The following is a 20,415-nucleotide window of genomic DNA, read 5'->3' as shown; positions in this document are numbered from 1 at the left end:
TAGCTTAAAGAACAGAAACACCCAGTATTTTTGCCTAAAGTAGTATTTTGGTCCCCATAGCAAAGTTTGGGAAGCACTGATTGGTCTAATTTACCTCTAAAGACTACAACACCCAGAGTTCCCCGGGCGTCAAGCCACTCCTACTACGAGTATGGCAGTGTTGAACTTTACCCAGATTAGTATTTAGAGAGGAAGGGGCTGGTTGAATGGTAGAGGTCCAAATCGCGGTGCTGCTCCGGGAGCTGCAGGACACGATCATGGGCAGCACCTTACTGAAATGCGCCATCACCGACCTGGCCATCCAGTGGGCCGGCTGGGCCGTAGCAGCGGCTTGTCGAACCGAGAAGTTCTATGACTTGGCAGGTAATAAACACAACACTTTCCCTTCAAACAAACCTGGCGCTGTGTGGCTAATTACGAGCTGAACACAAACCCAAACATAACTTGGTGATGTAGCAGCACATTCGACAGAAAAGCAAAAAAAACATGTTATGTAAACAAAAGTATCCAATACTGTATCTGCTGAAACACACGTTAGAATGTGGCGTTACATAGTAGCCAGGATATTTTAAAATTGTATGCATGCTTCAATGAAATGTTCACATAAATTCACGATAATAACTAACGTGTCAGTCACGGTGAGTCACCGTTACAAAACCTCTGTTATCTAAAACAGATTTAGATTTAGTGTTAAACAGCCAGAGAACTCCTCCTTCAGCTTAACAAAGCGGCATAACGCACTAAATCAGCTTACAGTCGGTCAGACCATAGAAGACAGTAGTCTATGGGCCAGAACCCTATTCTGTCAGTGATGGTCCATGACAGTTGGTACACTGAGCAAATCACCATACCACCGGATCTCACATGTTGCATTAATTGGGTCTTGTGAGCTTGATTGTATCCTCACTTTGTAATAATTTAGATATTCAATTATTAGCATGAATTAAGTCATTGTTATGACTTTAGAATCACTTTTAACCATACTTAAAACACTCATATTACACATCAGTCATCAAAGCAAAATCCTGGAATTTCTGAATAAATTAAACCTATTAAATATTGCATTAGGACTAGGTGCGATTAGGCCTAATTGCAATCAATGATCAAATCATTCATTACCATGCCATGTAGAGCTATGCATCTTACCTGCTGCAGACACCAGTGATTGATTTCTTTTTAATTTGAGAAATGAATCACCTTGACAATTCCCTCTCTCCCGTCCTCTTTTCCGATTGTGCGCTCGGATCTGTGCTCCTGGAAATTTTACCCTTGAACTTTGGAACCAATTGTCTGCAGTTTCCTGGGTAAAAGATTTATTGAACTGAACACGCCTTACTCTGTCTGCAACAACTATGGTAATGTTAGGTTAAGGCTACTGTAAAAGCCATGCCCAAACTGACATGCAAAACCCGGAGTCTCAGCTTGTCTTGTTTTTTTTTAAGGATCCGGCACATTTATACTACTTGCCCACCTGAGTCGTATTTGGGGAGGGGCCAGCCACCTTCGAAACAAAGTGCAGACGGGGCTGGTGACAGCATGGGGACTCAGGTAAGCAGGGTAGGACTGAGCCCATCAACGTGTCACACACTTCCTAACCTCCCTGTACAGTACAACATAACAAAACTCCAACGTAGGAATGCAGAGTTGGGTCAAAAAAGAGTGTGTTGGGTAAAATTCCTCTTGAGTTTTGTGTCAGCTAAGATATGGAGGGTCAGTGATGAGGATCCAAAGAACGCAGGGCCTTAAAGTCAGGTTAATGAATAATGTCCTGGTTAATATGAGTGAACAATGCTAACCGCTAACCCGTGTTCCTGTTGCAGGCTGGGGACATTCCTCTTCATGCGGATCCTGAAGGACGGCCAGGACCGCAGGTTCAACAATGTCAGGAACAGCCCAGGGACTTTCTTTGTTTACTGGAGTATTCAAGGTACTAGGTGGAGAAGCGTTGGTGGGGGCGCCTTCCTCGCTAAGTCACTCATTACCATATAGTCCTTGACCAACTCAGCGCATTTCGAAGGCAGGGACCCCTATATAAATCACTGTCTAGTTCCTGGCTCTTTTTATGCATTTATTCCGAGGTAGAATTTATATATAACCCACCCGCCTATGTTGCGGTTAAGTCCAATGCATTTTGAGAGGTGTATGTGGCAGCCTGAAGGCAAGGCTAGTGACTGGACGATGATTCATTTTCCCCTGTTTCCCGCAGCTGTGTGGGTATTCATGACCCTGCTGCCCACCCTCATGCTGAACAGTGAGACGCGAGAGCTGCCTCTGGGCACGAGGGACTTCATCGGCTGGGCGTTCTGGGGCCTTGGCTTTGCTACCGAGGCGATTGCTGACCAGCAGAAATGGCTTTTCAAACGCGACCCGGATAACGCTGTAAGTTAACCTCGTGATGCGCTGCCCTGAACTAAGTGTTGTATTCTGTCCAGAATTAGGGCATCGGACACCTCTCTTTGACACAAATATAACATTGGATTTTCAAACCGTAGTAATGGAAATTGATTTCGTCCCTGCAGGGGAAGTTCATCCAGAGTGGACTGTGGGCCTACAGCAGACACCCAAACTACCTGGGCGAGATCTTGCAGTGGTCAGGTCTCTGGCTCTCGGCCTCGTCGGTGATGCAGGGTCACCAGTACCTGAGCGTGGCGTCGCCTCTCTTCGTCTGGTTCCTGCTGCGTCACGTCAGTGGCATCCCCATCCTGGAGAAGCTGGCCATGAGGAAGTGGGGGTCAGACGCAGCCTTCCAGAACTACATCAAGGACACTCCTCTTCTCTGGCCGTGGCCTAGGTTTTGATGTTCCACGTTACAAGAAAGAGATTTGCTCTTGCACACAAAATACCTCATATGATATAAATATAAATTATATTTATCCGAGCATTATAATAATGCTCAGAGACATGCAATTTTTAACTGCTGTGCCAATAATTGCCTTGTACAAAATCAATTAAATGAAAGTGGACAAGCACAACTTACAGTAACACTTGCATGCAGCGACCACACAGTCAACAGTGGTCTGTGAAATTCAGGTTTGCCGACCAGGGTGGGAATTACATGGAGGCCATGGCCTCCATTGCCCCTCCCTCTGGCCTTGATGCCCTGAGATCCCTAAGGCCACCTTGGCAGTGCCCTGCTAGCAGCCTGCTACTGTCAGTTGCTTTAAAAGAGTCAGTGGTCTGTAACCTGCCCTATGCAAAGGATGTGTAAGTGGCTTATTTTAACACAAAATTCAGAAAAAATGCTCTTCACAATTAATAGAGCAATGGCCTTTGTGCCTGGCATGTGGCCTTGTGCCCTAAAAAACGAAGTATGCCCCTAAAAAGACGAAATTCCCACCCTGATCCCGACACAAGTCATGCAAAATATTCTGAACAATACTGTCTTTACCCTCTCATTCTCTTTCTCAGCATTTTTTTTTATAGTATGCAATTGTAATTCATTTTTGTTAGTCACTTTGTCTTCATAATAAACTTAACCAGTAAAAATATATATATATTAATCTGAGTCTCCGGCAAAGAACAATTATTCCCATTTTTAATTGTCTCTAAATTCTGACTCACACCAGGATGAGGAGGTGATATTTGCAACAGGTTTGAAACAAGTGTAGAGAGCTTACAAATGTAGTGCTGAGGTCAAAGTATAACCAACCACAGGCAGTGTAAGTGCATGTTAGCCATCTGGATCTCCAACTCAGCTCAGAGATTGAAGATCCAGATCGTCAGCAAGGTTAGCAGGAAGCTGCACTTGAGGGCGATCACTGCAGGGAACGAGACCACAGCTTTGACAAAAGGGACGCACGCATCAGACATTTTTGTAAATGTTAGAAATGTATTTTTACAAATTTAACAATTCTACAAACAAAAGAAATACACACATCAAAACTAAAAGATGGCACTACATGCATGCTTGTGAACTAAAAAACTAAACTACAAAACTAAAACTGAAATGCCCAAGACTATTGATCTTCAACTTCTGAGTAATACATGAGTTGAATGAAATGACAGAACTATTTACAGAACTAACCTCAGTTCTAAAGAGACTGGCAAAGTGTGCATAGATTAATAAAAACCTATACGATTTGAAAAAGTATCCTCTTACAAACACGTAAAAAAAACATCAAAAATAACAAATCTCACCATTGTGAAATATTAAAACAATGCCTTAGAGACACAGTACCGTGTTTTGTCTGATACAAAATATATAAATGTATTGCAGCTGGAATAAAGAGGCTGAAGTGCGCTGTAGCTTCAAATTACTTGAGGTGCGGCGACTCGAAGAAGCCCCCCGGGCGAGAGAATCCCACCGCCGACTTGCTCTTGCTCCCAAATCTGCAATACAGAGTGCACAGAATGACATGTGGATTAATTTAATTAAGAGCTATAGCACACACACACACACACGCACACACACACACACGCACACACACACACACGCGCACGCGCACACAGAGTTACAATGAAAAATACATCAACATTATGCAGTAGATTAACGCACGTGGTGCACTTTGGCTGAAGTCAGCTGTATTCTGAATCTGATGTTTCAGGAAACTGTCACATATCTTTACTAATCACTTGAGTCAGCACTAAACAACAGTCCTGTTAGGGCCTAGTAATCACCAGATCGATGACTGAGAAAGAGCTAGCGTTAAAGCCGGCGGGGGTGGGGGTAGGGTAGATGTTTACCTGGGTGTCAGGCTGGCCATCACACGCTGGGACAGGGAGCTGGAGGAGGGGGTTTTGCTCATCTCTGGAGTGGTGAGAGGCCCCAGCATACTCGCTGCAAGCAGAAACACAGTCCGCATTACAACACAATCTCAAAACTCCCATGAAGTGGATATTTTCATATAGATGACGTTTCAAAACTTTTCCATGACTTTTCACAGATACAGATCATTTCCATGCAATGTGAGGCGGTGACTGAATCAATACCAGAAATGATTACTTACACCGGACAAATAGGACACACCTCTTAATTGGATTTTAGTGTTTGAGATTCCCTGAGTCACATTACATGGAAGCTATTGAAAATACACACATTTTCCATGAAAATAATATAAATGACAAGCAGCACTGAAATCGACATATTAGAGCTCTGTTACGTCAACATCTGCAGAAATTAAAATTGCCGTTTATGTTACACATTATGTGGAATGTTATCCACGGAAGATTACGGTAACAATTAATTTCATTACACACACAACAAAATGCCATGACTTTTCCAAAACTTTCAAGGATTTTTACTAATTCCATGACTTTTCCAGGTTTTCCATGACCGCAAGAATCCAGTGTCAAGCATTAGTGAAACAATATTTAACAACTGTTTTGTGGCCTCTTACCTTTCATACGCTCGGGGGTGGCGTAGCAGTTTGCGTTCTCGATGATCATGTGATCCAAGCGAGCGGGCTCGCTTTCTACCATGGTGAACCGGCGCCAGTAATCCGCAGGCAGAGCCAGCAGGCGCTCAACAACCTGAAAAGAAAGAGGGAAAAATACATACAAAGGCATTTCAGTGTATTGCCTCATCTCCCTCCAATAGAGAGCCATGCTAAAGGTGACAGCACTCTTGGGCTAGACCAGAGGTTTTCAAAGTGGGAGGCGGGACTCCAAGCAGTTTCAGGGGAGGCTCAGTGAATGGAAGTGAAAAAATATGACATTAGTTATTAAAAGGAGATCTCATAGAATAGCCTAAAATGTGTGTGATTTGGTTTAAGAAATAGTTCAGAGATTATGGGATCAAATTATATAATCATGATCCCATAGGCATCCAGGGAATTGAGTGAGGGGGGGGGCGCCTTTTTTCCAAGCTTTGTCTGGGGGGGGGGGGGGGGGGGGGGGCCCACAGTCTCAGACTTTGAAAACCCTGGGGCTAGACAGAGAGGGATGACCTGAAACAAAAGCATGCTATTGTGACGAGTCTGTGAATGAACATGATGGCGCACTTGGTAAATGGTCTGCATTTATATAGCGCTTGTATCCAAAGCGCTTTACAATCAGTAGGTATATTCACTGATGGTGGCAAGCTGCCACGCAGGGTGCTGGCGCACCATCAGGAGCAATTTGGGGTTCAGTATCTTGCCCAAGGACACTTCGACATGCAGACTGGAGGAGCCCGGAATCGAACCACCGACCTCTTTCATCCAAAGCGATTAGTGACGACCCGCTCTACCTCCTGAGCTACAGCCGCCCCCGCACTTAAAGTAACAGCTCACCCTAAAATCCAAAATACATCTATTCCCTCTCACCTGTAGTGCTATTCATCCATCTATATCATTTTGTGTTAGTTGTCTGAGTTTTGGAGATATCGGCCGCAGAGTTTCTGCTTTCTCTCCAACACAATGGAACTGGATGGCTCAGCTTGTGGTGCTCAAAGTGCCAAAGAAATACATTTGAAAAACTCAACAGCAATGTCTCTTTCCAGAAATCATGACCCCGTTACTCAAGATAATCCACAGACCTTGTTATGAGCAGTTTAATGTAGGAACTATTTTCTTTTGACCGAACTACACCCGCTAGCTGCTAGCTAGTTCCTACATGAGACGGCAAAAGACAATAGTTCCTACATGAAACTGCTCACAACAAAGTCTGTGGATTATCTTGAGTAACGGGGTCATGATTTCTGGAAAGAGACAATGTTGCTGTTGAGTTTTTCAAATGTATTTTTTTGGTGCTTCGACTGCCACAAGCCGAGTGCCATCCAGTTCCATTGTGTTGGAGAGAAGACAGAAACTCTGTGGCCGATATCCCCAAAACTCAGGCAACTATCCCAAAACGATATAGATGGATAAATAGCACTACAGGTGAGAGGGAATATATGTATTTTGGATTTTAGGGTGAGCTGTTCCTTTAAGAGGCGTTTTTGGTGCTCTTTCTGTATCAGGCTGGACTATGGATAAAATTACAATCCTGATTATTTCACCAGATACTGCGACTGCAATCGTTTGTATCAATGATGTCAGGGAGTCAGAGACACAACTTGACTATTTTCAGTTACAGGACACATTCTAAATGAAATGAAATGGAAACTAAACCCATGTAACATGATTATACATGATAAAGTGTGCAGCCCTACCTTAGCCTGTCGTTTGGTGTCCTCTAACATGGTCATAGGTCCGGGGTTAGGACTGGAAAAACCCACGATTGTCGGGCCGAACACTCGAGCCAGGTTGTGGACGTCCATCCTGGTGTCGCCACTCTGAGCAACTCTGAAAAACGTTGTTACATTTCAATTAAGTCTCTTTGATAAGTAAGTGATGAATCAATAAGCATTACCCATTTGAAATGGTTCTTTTGTTGAGCCATTTATGATATTCTGAGCATTTTTCTTGCCTAAGGCAATTCAACCCAATTAAAATGAGAGCAGCATCTATGTAGTAAGTTCAATTAATTTAATTACAACACTTAACATAATCTGAAAGGATAGAGCACTGTGTGAATATCAACAAATACAAAATAAATGTGTGACAAATGTGCAAGTAAGATCTGAGTGCATGTTTTTAACCAGCTGTATCCTAAGATGACAGATACATGAACACAAATGACATGACGACATCGAGCAGAGAATAGTTACCAACCTCTGAAGGTGAAGGACTAAGAAGGCCAGCGTGTCCCTGTTGGCCTGTGGCAGGTCGCTGATGGTTTGGTACATTAGAGCGACGCTATTGTCGTCATCTGAAACATCTGGGGGAAAAACAAAGAAAGCAGTTTGGCAGTTGAGCGCGAGAAATGGATCGTGCCGATTTATTGCAAGTGGCAACAATAGCTTGAAACTAGGTAAATGTATCTGACTCCACTAACAAGTAAATACCAAAAGGCTAACAAGCTAAAAGATCAATCTCTCTTGCAGTTTTCCCTTCATAAAATGTGTTTTGGGCAATCACCTGACTGAAGTTTTCTTCACTGCTCAAGACAAATTGCAAAAGGATACTTATGAAACTTACATTAAATGGGTGTGTTTGTTACATTTATGCTGCCCATCACACAAAGTGCAAGTCATTTCAAGTTGATGGCATACATCTCTGGTGATGCACACCAGAGATGCTCACAAGTCATTTTTTGCAAGCCCAAGTCAAGTCTTTGCGCTCGAGTCCAAGTCAAGTCTCAAGTCTCTTATGCATGAGCGTTCTATCATTTGCTGCATCATGCATTGCCATCCAGTCTGCCCAGAACACTGCATCGCAAATAAGGAATTCAAAGGATGTACTGTTTATCCTCACTCCTTTATCAGCATACAGTATTGTCATTGACATATAATAACGTTTATGCACCTAAAAAAAAATACAAATTAAAATTGTTCACTAGTCCCAAATCTCAAGTCCAAGTCGAGTCTTTTGAGGACGCGTCTCAAGTCAAGTCTCAAGTCACTGTGTGTGCGACTTGAGTCCAAGTCCCCATCTCTGACACGCGCGCACACACACCTGCTGCATCCATGAAGGTGCGGTTGAGGCGGAAGGTGAGCAGGGGGTCCTTGAGGTTCTTCAGGAAGTTCTTGAGGAGGCCGGTGACGGCGTGGATATCGTCCACCTTGCTGAGCAGAGGGACTGTTTTGCTGCGTATGAACTTTTCCTTCAGCTCCTTCACCGTGCGGTCAGCACCAGACACACGGTACAGTCCTTCCTGATGGGAGAAATGCAGTTATTCAGCTGAGATTCACCATTCATTCGCCGTTTCCCTTGCTTCTTCCCTACTGTCTGGCACATGAATCAAGGTTAGCCATGTGAAGCTAAAGGATACCTTCTTCTACAAGAGCAACAGCAGCTCATTTGTTTCAGACAAAATGAAACGAAAACAAAAATATCTGATTTTCTCACAAGAAAAAAGTGAGACAGAGAGAAGAGCAAGACCAAGGAAAAGAAATAACAGTAATATTCATAAAACAATCTTAAATAATCTAAGAGTTAAGCCATTTTTAAATTATAATCTAACACAGATAGAACTTTTGGGACCCCAGGGCTCGGCTATACTGTCTTCCATGCTTCTGTGGAATAATGTAGACGGGCTGGAAATACGACACTCACCTCATGCAGCCCCCGTTTCTCAATCTCACTGATGCAGTGGACCACCAGAGGGGGAATCATGGGCGACGTGACCGAGACATAGTCTGCAAGAACGCCCTGAATCAAAAAGAAAGAGCCAAATGGATAAATGACAGCACTGAAATGAAGCAGCAAAAACAAAGAATATTGTGTGCCTGCCTGTACCTGAACATCAATACAGAAATCAACAAGAAATGTGTGTTTCTGAGTCCTGTGGAACCAGGCTAGTACAAATGTACAAATGTGGCAACTGTCAACAGTGTAATTTCACTCGTACACTGCAATGTGCGAGCTGTTTATTTTTTTCCTGCTTTTGTTACGTACCTCCCCAATTTTGACGGGGGTGCCCCCCGCGTTGGGGATACACGGCAGCGGGCAGCGCTCGCGGCACTCTGGGTGCGTGACCACCCTGCAGTCACGGCACTTCAGAGCGATCTTGCCAAACTTGATCCTCTTCCCACAGGGCACGCAGGACTCCAGCTTGATGACCTTAAGGCAGAAACGAGACAGGACTTAGTAAAGATAGCGGGCCCACAGCGGGAAACATATAATACAGTGTTCAGCGAAACCTGGGGAACACGCTGAGTTTTGGCAAGTGGACTAGTAGCAGCTTCACCTGGGTTTAAAGTACCAGTAAGTACAGTGCATAGTTACTACAATGTACTTATTCAGTTCACTCCAGTGCATGTACATGCTTTAACACACCGTATAGTGGATGATAAAAATGTGTTTTGCATCACCACAAAAGACTGTCATACAAGTGTCTATCTGATCGACATGATGGCAGCCCAGGTTCAATATAACCAGCATTATATCCTTGAATCAGAAAACAAAACCTGCTTTTCAACTATGATTAAATTACTCTGCATTTTAATCTTTCTCACATAGGTGGCATTCTTACAGTTTTGGAGATAAACTCGTGAAGGCGGACACTGCCGATGTTCTGCGGAGTTCTGGGCTCCGCTCTCGTCTCTCTCTCAGGCTTAGCAGGCTGTTTGTTAGCAGGCTGTTTGTTAGCAGGCTGTTTGAAGGCATCATCAGATGTGAGAGATTCAGAGTCCCACTCCATGGCAGCTGCACAGGGGAGAAAGAAAATACATATCAGCTCAGGTACTATATTACATACCATACTATCCTTTAATCATGGGAAAATCTATTCCTCAACCACACACTTCATACTCAGTATAACAGCAATACGATCGGAAACCAAATTAATTTTGCTGCATAAATAAAAAATCCAGATGAGCACCATGTCATTATGGTCTTGCGCTTAGTTAGGAGACCATCTACACACAGAATCAGGAACATTTTTACGGGTAAATATACAATCGAGAGCATAATAGAAATCTGACCAGTTTGTCTGCTGCTGCGCGTCCAGTAAGGGACAGTGCATGTAGCCACGGCCTCAGCAGGGCCTCCACCTGCAGGCAGTGTGATGGTGGCTTGGGCCACAATGGAGTCATTTGCCTGTTACAAACAAACAAGACAGTCAGCAAGGCTCGCCATATATACACAACAAAACTGTGCTGACATTTCTTTGACCGAGAGAGAGCGAGCGACAGTATTTACCCGATCTGGATTTTTGCCTGTTGATCTGGACCTTTTGGAGGCAAGTGGAGGGCCGTCAACAAGTCTGGAGGAGCGCTGAAATCAATGAGAGCAAACATCGTATAGTTATACCTCCAGGAAACATGAGACTATTCTTGGAAACACAAATGCTTGGGGACTGGGAAAAATGCACTTAGTTTATATACCCTCTTTTGTCGTTTCTTGAGTCGCACCGTCTTCACGGCAGAGGAGTCCCAGTCCTGTCACAGATCAAACGGACCACAATCAGCTTTCAAAATGCATCACACACCTCTTGCGAATTAAACGAGCAGTAGTACAGCGCACAGTGAGTTGTAGATAATGCTGAAAAGAGAGGAACTTACGACGGAGTCGTCCGTTTGGTCATAGCAGCTGTCAGACAGGAGGGAGGCGCCGGACTCATCTATGGTCTGGAGCCTAGAAGGCACACCAGAAAATAATGGGTTAGGTCACTCTCTCAGTCTCAGCGCAGTCACAGCACTGACAAGGTAGGTTTTAAAGCCAGAAGCAGGAACTCTAAAACGTAGTATAGGTGTGTGTATGGGTTGCTTACCGCCGGCTGGTGTTCATGTTTGGTGCCTGAGAGCGTGTGTTCAGGAACGCCAGAGCCGAGCGCTGCTCCTCATTCAGCTGGATGCTGCTGGAGCCGTCACTGAACAACAGATCCCTCATCAACTGGATTTGCCGCTCCTGTGTGACAGAAAAGCGAGGGGGACAAATGAGAAATGATATGGGTCAAACATAAGACTGTATAAAATACATACAGTCAATGTTAAGGTCAAATAACAAGGGACATGTGTATCACACGAAATGCCAGAACCTTTTTCCCAACATACCAACTTCTCGCAATCTGCCTCTGCCTTCTGGCGCCGCCGAATCTCCACGTCCACTTGGTTTCTGGCATGCTTCAATTTGACCTCCAACGCTCCCTTCTCTGTCTCTGATTTGGCTAGCACTTCATTACATGCGCTCAAATCCTGGACAACCCCACACCATTTCTGACGGCAGTTGTCAAAATTTATTAACATCTGGATGAACTCTGGAAAAGAAGATGCACATAAGAACATGACAGGCTGCATCTTTAAAGGCACCAATGGTATCTCAATGATAACGCTAGTAATTTAGGGGTAAAAGCAACAACAAAGTACTCACGGGGCTCAATGTCCTCATTCAGGAAGTCGATTCCCGAAACCATCCTATCAAATAAGCTGTGCATGCTCTGTAGATTAATATCCATGGCTCCTTAAAACAGACACATCATTAACGTTAAATTAGCGTTTAGCCTAGTTTAGCTAGCTAATGCTAATAGGATAAACATGGGGGGATGTGCTGCTTGCTAATGCTAACTCAAACATCAACATCAAACTACAACGGCTCCAGGAAATAACGTTACACACGCTTAACGTTAGTGATTACATTAACTTTCATCTCTTGCGTAATGTTAACAAAAAACATTAGCTACCTACCCGCTAATAGGATAAACAGGGGGGGAAATGTGCTGCTTGCTAATGCTAACTCAAACATCAACATCAAACTACAACGGCTCCAGGAAATACCGCTACACACGCTTAACGTTAGTGATTACATTAACTTTCATCTCTTGTGTAATGTTAACAAAAAACATTAGCTACCTACCCGCTAATAGGATAAACAGGGGGGGAAATGTGCTGCTTGCTAATGCTAACTCAAACATCAACATCAAACTACAACGGCTCCAGGAAATACCGCTACACACGCTTAACGTTAGTTATTACATTAACTTTCATCTCTTGCGTAATGTTAACAAACATTAGCTACCTACCGTTACTAAGCGAAAGTATGTGTGAACAAAAAAATGTATTCCGTGTTGGTTAGCACGCAGTTAGCACAATCTCTCGGTCTCTCTTGTACAGTACAACCACCGTGTTGTTCTTCGTTTTATCCGGAAACTAGTTTGCGACTGTTCTAATCTCCAGCACACACACGACAGACTGAGCGCAGAGCCCGTTGCAATTCAAATTTAGCCGCTAGGGCCGCTAGCCAATGAACGAAGACCAGAGAAAAACAGAAAGACGACTTCCGGGTATAACTTTCAAAATAAAGCCGTTATTGATGTGAGGTCATTGCAGCAGAGCTAAACTCAGTTCTCAGTCTCTACTACAGCAGAGCTTGCCAGAGCTAGCCTCGAGTAGTAATAATAATAATAATAATAATAATAATAATAATAATAATAATAATAATAATAATAATAATAAAGGTAATAATAATAATAATAATAATAATAACAATAATAAGAATAAGAATTAAAAAGAAGAAGATTTTTGTAATTAAAACGTTTTCATGTTGAGTCTATGGTTGAGACGGAAGTAGCCTATTTCTATCTATTTATAAACAGAACTTCCTGTCAAAACCTTCAAAATAAAATACTTATTGGCGAAGAGATGTTGCGTTGTTTTGGGGGCGTGATGCATACAAATTCCAACTGTTAAATGGAAAAATAACGAATATATTTGAGGAGGAGTCTCTAGTGCATGACAATTGGCTAACATAATGATGTAGGCTAGCAGAAAAGTAGCATTGCAACAATGCACATTTGATTCATTGGATTGATCAGTGATCTTTCATAGCAAACCGTGTTTATTGAGTGTCGTGAGGGAAATTCAGCCCCCATAAAAGCCATTTCCTGCTTAAGTGTCTATATATGAGCAAGACTTGAACCCAGCTGCTCACTCATTGTAAGTCAATGGTGAGGCAATTGTGTATATTATTTATTTGCATTATATAGCCTAGGATGGATTGTATTAGATGAATGTATTATTATTTTATAGTTATTATGTATGTTCAATATTGACTTTAGCTACTAGGTTAATGACATTATAGGCTATTAGCCTGCCTATGGCTCCAATGTTATTTTAAACTAAACGAGGCTGTTAAGGATTCGCTGAATGTTTTATGGCTTTTTACTCTAAGATATTTACCAGAATGCTGAAGCAGCTGAAGTTGCCAGGCAAGGTCTTGATTAATTTTTGCAGCTAATCAATAAAGGTAGCCTGTGTGGATTGGAAATAGGCGCATGAATGAGAGACGGAAAGAGAGATGGTGAGAAGGAGAGAGAGCAAGAGAGAGAGAGAGAGAGCGAGAGAGAGCGAGAGAGAGAGCGAGAGAGAGAGCGAGAGAGAGAGAGAGAGAGAGAGAGAGAGAGATCACTACGATCACTAGCCCACTGAAGACAAACTTGCAAGAAGCGGAGAGCATGGAGAAGACGCGCTGCGGGAGACCACTGTAGTGCAGCTGTTGAGCGGGTTCGAACGTGACTGAGGTGCCATCGCGGCTTGTTGCGGACCACCACCACCACAATGATTGCCACAACTCAACAAAACGTGACCACGGAGATGGTAACGTTATGTTTTTCATAACAATGATTTAATTTTGATTCGTGTTGCTCAGATCAGATTCCAAGTAGCCTACACGCTTGTTGGGTTTCCTGTGTGTGTGTGTGTGTGTGTGTGTGTGTGTGTGTGTGTGTGTGTGTGTGTGTGTGTGTGTGTGTGTGTGTGTGTGTGTGTGTGTGTGTGTGTGTGCGGGCGTGTGTGTGCGTGCGTGTCTGTGTGTGTGTGTGTGTGTGTGTGTGTGTGTGTGTGTGTGTGTGTGTGTGTGTGTGTGTGTGTGTGTGTGTGTGTGTGTGTGTGTGTGTGTGTGTGTGTGTGTGTGTGTGTGTGTGAGAGAGAGAGAGAGAGAGAGAGAGAGATATTGTGTAAAATTCTGCGCTGTGCACTGGGGATTTCCTCACATATCCACAAAGCGGTGATCATCGATTAGCGCATGTGTTTTTTAGCCTTCTGTGGCCCATTCAGACTTTTCCCGTCAATATCAATCTGGACAGAGATTCGACTTTGTGCACTGCGGTGCTGCTGGCTGGTTTAGTAACTCGACGTCCAGTGTCTTTTTCCGTCCCAGTCAGATACAATTTTATTCTGCTGCATCAATAATAATTCTCATTTATTCCATCTAACACTAAAATAATGAGGATTTCCTCATGCAGCTGCCTGTCCCATAAGAGCTGTAGTGACAAAGGGACTCAAAACTACAGCCTGCACTGTATGATTGATGATCCCTCTGCTGTGTAGGTGTATTGTCAGTGAGCAATGACTATAAGCCACTATGAATCATCACATCCATTTATTATTATTCTTATCATTATTTTATATTGTTATTATTATTTTGTTGTTATTATTTTGTTTTGTCTTCTTCTTAATTGATGCCAAAATTATAGCCACACATCTGCATTGTTATTTAAGACATTGTTTTGTTGTCTATTGTATCATGCTGTAATAAGATCTACAAAGTGATTCTGGCAGTTTATGGCATTTTTGGAAAACAGATTGCCATGTAGAGTTAATCTCATACATGCCATATGCCAGGTCTAAATTGTGGGCACAGAATGTTGATTGCAAACGTGACTCATATGATTCATTGATGATTTCCACCCAGAAATAATCATTTTTGTGTGTGTAGTTATATTCATGTATTAGTATATAATTGATAGTATATGTATCGAGCTGTAGCAGAATAATTAGTCATCGTGAGTCATGGTTTACACTTCTGTTTGGATGGCATTTCTGGAGAAGGAAAGTTTGAGGTCCTGTCACCTGCACCTTGTTTGCTCCTCACTATGGGCCTGACTCACACTGATGATGACTCAGTCGCTGTCCTGAGATTATAGTTATTGTGGTCTCTAGTTTCAGTGCAGAGTGTCAATTTGAAATGGTGTCAAATCGCCCACTTGACAGGTCTCACCAAACCATCACCTTCCTTGGGACAGAGTTTCAATCCAGAGATCTTTCAATCCAGACCCTCCAGGTGGAAGCAAGTGTTTCAGAAATGACTGACAGTAGATGCTATTTCAAAAAATACAAAATAAAAAGATCCGCCGTCCATCATGGGTATTTGCTGCAATGTAACACAATGTAGTACAATACTGGGCATAGTTTGAAATAATATTTTGTATTTGTATACTTTATTATTATCCCTGTGCAATTTCTCCTCTGCATTTATGACCCATCCTATACACCAGTGGTTCTCAAACGGGGGTCCGGGGACCCCCAGGGGTCCTTGAGGGGGGTCCAGGGGGTCCACAGCCAAAAGGGGGGTAATTTATTTTCGCTATAATTCCATTCATAAGTAACACAATGACTATCTTGGTCATGGGTTTTATACACTTTCTGTAATAAAACATCTAAAAGCATCAATCTTATTATCATATGGGGGACCGTGGGACAAAATCCTATCAAATGGGGGTCCGTGGTCTAATCTTTGTCAGTTTAGGGGTCCTTCATGTGAAAAGAAATGTGAGAATCACTGCTATACACACACTATAGGAGCAGTGGGCAGCCGCAGGACAGCACCCGGGGACCAACTCCAGTCCTTTTGCCAGTGCCACCTTGGTCAGGGTCACTAACATCATGCCACTGACATGTCTTTGACGGTGGGGGGAAAGCGGAGCACCCAGTGGAAACCCTAATGTGACACACTGACACGGTTCTATACTGATGTGATGAAATCGTGTGGGGATGTATTCAGATCATCTTGCAGCATTATGGTCTCCCTGAGAGAGCCACATGCGCTGGAGCTTACAGAGGATCTATTGCCTGCAAATGTTGCACTATGCCCCCCCTGTGTCCAATCAATACCCGTTAACACAGCCCAGCAATTTATGAGGCAAACCACATTTGGTCGTTTTCAACGAGGGATTCGTGTGTTTTTTTATTGCGCAGTTGTGTTTCTATTTGTTATGTCTTTCCCCGCTGAAGCAGTGGATGAAGGGATATTATGGGTTGCTACAGTATCTGTCAGTCATGTGTTTATTTGAGGAATGTAACACTAAATCAATAGGGACATCAAGTGAATTGTTTGAGTCTGAAAAAATGTATTGCGATATGGCAATTATGGGCCATAACCAAATGAGCAATATAACAATTTCATGCCACGGTAACATCCTAGTTTTTTGTTCTGGCTCATTTAATCCCTTATATTCAAGAAGAAAACAACCTTGATTTAATTAGTTCTCCCAAGGCAAATTTGTTTAAATTTTTAAGCTTCAAACCCTGATATTGTTGATCAGTAATAGTGTACAGTGTATTGTGCCATTTGTTGAGCATAATATAGTGAAACCGATCGTTTGTGCAGAATCGTGGCCTGCTGCAAAACAACATGTTCTTCTTCTCTGTCATATTTCAGTGTACCGTTCTTCTTCTCTGTCATATTTCAGTGTACCTCTGCATGCTGCCGGAAGCTCTGGCCACATTGGACAAACCGGACCACTTTGATAGGCTGGACTCACTGCAGGGGAAGTCTCCTTACGCACGCAGGACCATTTTGTACAGTAAATTTAGCAATGCATGATGGGGAAGCATGAAAGGAAATAAGTAGACAGTACAGCCCTGAAGCAGAGGAGGCTAAAGCGCCGGCTCTTTCAGTTGAGGCTTATGCTGCGTTGTCTGGCTGCTAGGTAGCCTCCAGGGCACCAAACCTGCCCACTTATAGTCCCACTATGGTGTCTTTACCAACCTACTGGCTCTTTTAACCAGGGCGAGCACCAGGAGACATGTTGACACAGTCAAGTCATTCTTCTGGATGTGATCAAGCCTAGACGGGAAATCAAGCGGTATCTCATTTACTTCAGAAAGTTGATTATGAACATCTATTCCCGTGATTCTCAACCTTTTTCATATCAAGGACCCCCACTTGACGAAATGTTGTTTCTCGAACTCAAATCGGTGGATATTTCCATTGTTAGATATGATTTTGAACTCAAATCAGGGGATATTTCCATTGTTAGATATGATTTTGAACTCAAATCGGTGGATATTTCCATTGTTAGATATGATCTTGAACTCAAATCAGGGGATATTTCCATTGTTAGATATGATTCTGAACTCAAATCAGGGGATATTTCCATTGTTAGATATGATTTTGAACTCAAATCGGTGGATATTTCCATTGTTAGATATGATTTTGAACTCAAATCGGTGGATATTTCCATTGTTAGATATGATTTTGAACTCAAATCGGTGGATATTTCCATTGTTAGATATGATTTTGAACTCAAATCAGGGGATATTTCCATTGTTAGATATGATTTTGAACTCAAATCGGTGGATATTTCCATTGTTAGATATGATTTTGAACTCAAATCGGTGGATATTTCCATTGTTAGATATGATTTTGAACTCAAATCAGGGGATATTTCCATTGTTAGATATGATTTTGAACTCAAATCGGTGGATATTTCCATTGTTAGATATGATTTTGAACTCAAATCGGTGGATATTTCCATTGTTAGATATGATTTTGAACTCAAATCGGTGGATATTTCCATTGTTAGATATGTTTTTGAACTCAAATCGGTGGATATTTCCATTGTTAGATATGATTTTGAACTCAAATCAGGGGATATTTCCATTGTTAGATATGATTTTGCTGCCCAGGATTCCACGACTTCATGTTTTGTAGGTGGCGCGCTAAGAGAGAAACTAGCATCAGAACAGCCATACTTCATCATCCTCTAATTGTGTTCTTCTGTGTGTACTAGTTGCTATTTGCTGGGGACCGCCTGGAACCCCTTCAAGTAGTCCCTGGGGGTCCCCCACGTTGGGGATGGGAAACACTGATCTATTCAAACCAAGCTGGAGTTATTACGCACTTACACGATATAACCTCCATTTTAAATGAGGCACAGAGAGATATTGACAAGGCAATGCACGAGTTACTCGCGAGTCGCTAATCTACAGCTCTCCCCTGTGCAGCAATTACGATGAATCATTAAAATAAGATCTGGGCGTGAAGGCTATATATGTATCTGCCAATAAGTTCCCTCACTTTTTGTCTTGGCGGTTATTTTTTTTCTGATGCCTCTGCCAATGTCACGTGTGTAGTAAATATCACAGCCTGATGTTAGAGGGTGGTGTAGCATCGCTATCCCTGAAGGCCATACGCCTGCATCGCTTCTCTCTGATTCCATAGCCAAGTGATTTATTGTTGGGTTCTCCTCGCCTCAAAGCCGGAGAAGATGGAGTTAAAGAGGTCTCCCGGGCCCTAATTTATGAATTCTTAGCAGCGCCTGCTGCTCGCCACAACCTAGTTGTGGTGTGTGGATTGAGTAATTGTGCTTGGCTTTCCTTTATAGTGTGTGAACTCAATCAATACAGTCAGATGTGTTTGATTTGGTGGGCTTCTTCTTTGCTCTGGAGAAAGGACACGGTTGGTTTAGTGCGGTTGGATTTGAAAAACCTGTCCGTTCCTGTCCATTGAGTACGGCTTTCCGAGTGGAGATGGTGGTGGGAAGGTCAGAAGAGGTCCCGGTAATCCGCAAGGAGGTGTCATACGTTGCAGGAAACAGTGCTCTCCAGTGGCACGTCTATCTTAAAAGAGCCCTTTACAGCATGGCTGCGTTGCAACTATTAATTGTTTCCCTCTGGACCTTGTTCAACTGCACACCTTATCGATTCTTTCATTTGGGTGAGTGAAAGTGAAAGTCCCCCATCTGATCTGAGCACTGCTGGCAAAGGTATAAAGAGCTCTGTTGTCTAATGCAATTCGCCGTGCTTTGCCAAAATCCCTCTCAGTGCGACGTCCCTCCAACGGAGAAGTTATGTAAATCAAAGCTTTTTATGAACAGATTTGCATTCTTGTTGAGTCCCCTTTTGTGGCTGACTGACACCCCATCACAACGGCGTCGTCTTCTTCTTCTTCAGCTCCTGTGGGGATGTGGAGTAGGCTAGGCCTGCATGGATGGATCGACTGGGCTCAGTGAAGAAGACGTGTGATTCATTTTTGATGCGGCTCAGCAGAAAAACCTGCGCTGAGATATATTCTCTTGTCCATCAGGTTGCTGACTGAGACAAGCCTGGGCTGTCACACAGCCCTGAACCTCATCTCCAGCAGCACCTGTGCCAGCAGTTTGTGCTGTATTAAGATCTCACATGCAATGCAACCAGCAGCCAGAGGGGGCACCGCTCTCCTCACAATTCATATCTGTGCCTCATTTGCAAGTGTGAGGCCATTTACACCTGGCGTTAACATGCGTTTTCTGTCATCAGATTGCAATCCGATTGTGCTTGACCACTTGAAAGTACAGGTGTAAATGCCCCCCCAAGACACATTGAAGAAGGATTGCAATCTGATCGGCCAAACCACCTCCGGAGGTGGTCAGGGATGCATTGTGTACACATTGAACACGAGTGTAAATGCAGTGTGTCCTCTCAATCTGGATACAGCAACTGTATGCGGATTGAGAGGACACCCATTTTGGGTGATCAGATTGCAATCAGATTGCAATCTGATCACCCAAAATGCATGTTAACGCCAGGTATAAATTATTTACACCTGGCGTTAACATGCGTTTTCTGTCATCAGATTGCAGTCCGATTGTGCTTGACCACTTGAAAGTACAGGTGTAAACGCCCCCCCAAGACACATTGAAAACGGATTGCAAATCTGATCGGCCAAACCACCTCCGGAGGTGCATTGTGTACACATTGAACACGAGTGTAAATGCAGTGTGTCCTCTCAATCTGGATACAGCAACTGTATGCGGATTGAGAGGACACCCATTTTGGGCGATCAGATTGCAATCAGATTGCAATCTGATCAGCCAAAATGCATGTTAACGCCAGGTATAAATGAAATCAGGCTAATGTGGTCAAGCACTATGTGATAGCAATCTGATGACAGAAAACGCATGTTATAATGCCAGGTGTAAATGTCCTCTGTGACAAAACTCCCTGCCTATCTGTTACGATGATACGCGCTTAATTGG

The 20,415-nt window shown here is 43.2% G+C and overlaps 3 protein-coding genes across 3 annotated transcripts in view; 2 read left to right on the top strand and 1 right to left on the bottom strand.

Annotated features, from left to right (window-relative positions):
• Positions 1 to 202: 202 nt before the first annotated feature.
• On the top strand, positions 203 to 3,343 carry LOC310795069 (uncharacterized protein). Its single transcript, XM_083657088.1, has 5 exons — positions 203 to 363; positions 1,443 to 1,548; positions 1,821 to 1,927; positions 2,207 to 2,379; positions 2,520 to 3,343. Exons 1-5 carry the CDS (start codon positions 207 to 209, stop codon positions 2,796 to 2,798), a joined length of 822 nt encoding a protein of 273 aa, XP_083513214.1. The 5' UTR covers positions 203 to 206; the 3' UTR covers positions 2,799 to 3,343.
• A 554-nt stretch (positions 3,344 to 3,897) lies between these two features.
• On the bottom strand, positions 3,898 to 12,556 carry racgap1 (Rac GTPase activating protein 1). The gene is made up of 17 exons (XM_083657078.1): positions 12,421 to 12,556; positions 11,772 to 11,861; positions 11,456 to 11,658; positions 11,173 to 11,309; positions 10,964 to 11,036; positions 10,787 to 10,840; positions 10,602 to 10,676; positions 10,385 to 10,499; positions 9,934 to 10,106; positions 9,357 to 9,521; positions 9,015 to 9,110; positions 8,415 to 8,613; positions 7,572 to 7,677; positions 7,070 to 7,202; positions 5,337 to 5,469; positions 4,684 to 4,777; positions 3,898 to 4,329 (listed from the first exon to the last, which is right to left on the bottom strand). The coding sequence occupies exons 2-17, from the start codon at positions 11,854 to 11,856 to the stop codon at positions 4,254 to 4,256; spliced, it is 1,917 nt and encodes a 638-aa protein (XP_083513204.1). The 5' UTR covers positions 11,857 to 11,861; positions 12,421 to 12,556; the 3' UTR covers positions 3,898 to 4,253.
• A 1,398-nt stretch (positions 12,557 to 13,954) lies between these two features.
• Positions 13,955 to 20,415, top strand: part of LOC310795058 (inactive dipeptidyl peptidase 10) — a gene marked incomplete at its 5' end in the record, with an annotated part of 42,079 nt that continues 35,618 nt past the window's right edge. The window contains one exon of the mRNA XM_083657077.1: positions 13,955 to 13,993. Within this exon, the coding sequence (XP_083513203.1) occupies positions 13,955 to 13,993 (39 nt within the window). The remainder of the gene's footprint in view (positions 13,994 to 20,415) is intronic.

Source organism: Poromitra crassiceps (assembly GCF_964638095.1).
Source record: "Poromitra crassiceps genome assembly, chromosome: 20".
NCBI lineage: Eukaryota > Metazoa > Chordata > Actinopteri > Beryciformes > Melamphaidae > Poromitra > Poromitra crassiceps.
Note: the sequence above shows the minus strand (reverse complement) of the source record. Positions and strands in the feature narration are given on the sequence as shown.

Excerpts from the sequence above, each read along its gene's own strand:
- LOC310795069 (XM_083657088.1), top strand. The coding sequence starts at position 207 with ATGGTAGAGGTCCAAATCGCGGTGCTGCTCCGGGAGCTGCAGGACACG. Across the intron at positions 364-1,442 it reads GAAGTTCTATGACTTGGCAG|GATCCGGCACATTTATACTA; the intron begins GTAATAAACACA and ends TTTTTTTTTAAG. Across the intron at positions 1,928-2,206 it reads TGTTTACTGGAGTATTCAAG|CTGTGTGGGTATTCATGACC; the intron begins GTACTAGGTGGA and ends TGTTTCCCGCAG.
- racgap1 (XM_083657078.1), bottom strand. The coding sequence starts at position 11,856 with ATGGATATTAATCTACAGAGCATGCACAGCTTATTTGATAGGATGGTT. Across the intron at positions 11,310-11,455 it reads AGGCAGATTGCGAGAAGTTG|GAGCGGCAAATCCAGTTGAT; the intron begins GTATGTTGGGAA and ends TCTGTCACACAG. Across the intron at positions 9,111-9,356 it reads CCCCCGTCAAAATTGGGGAG|GGCGTTCTTGCAGACTATGT; the intron begins GTACGTAACAAA and ends TTTTTGATTCAG.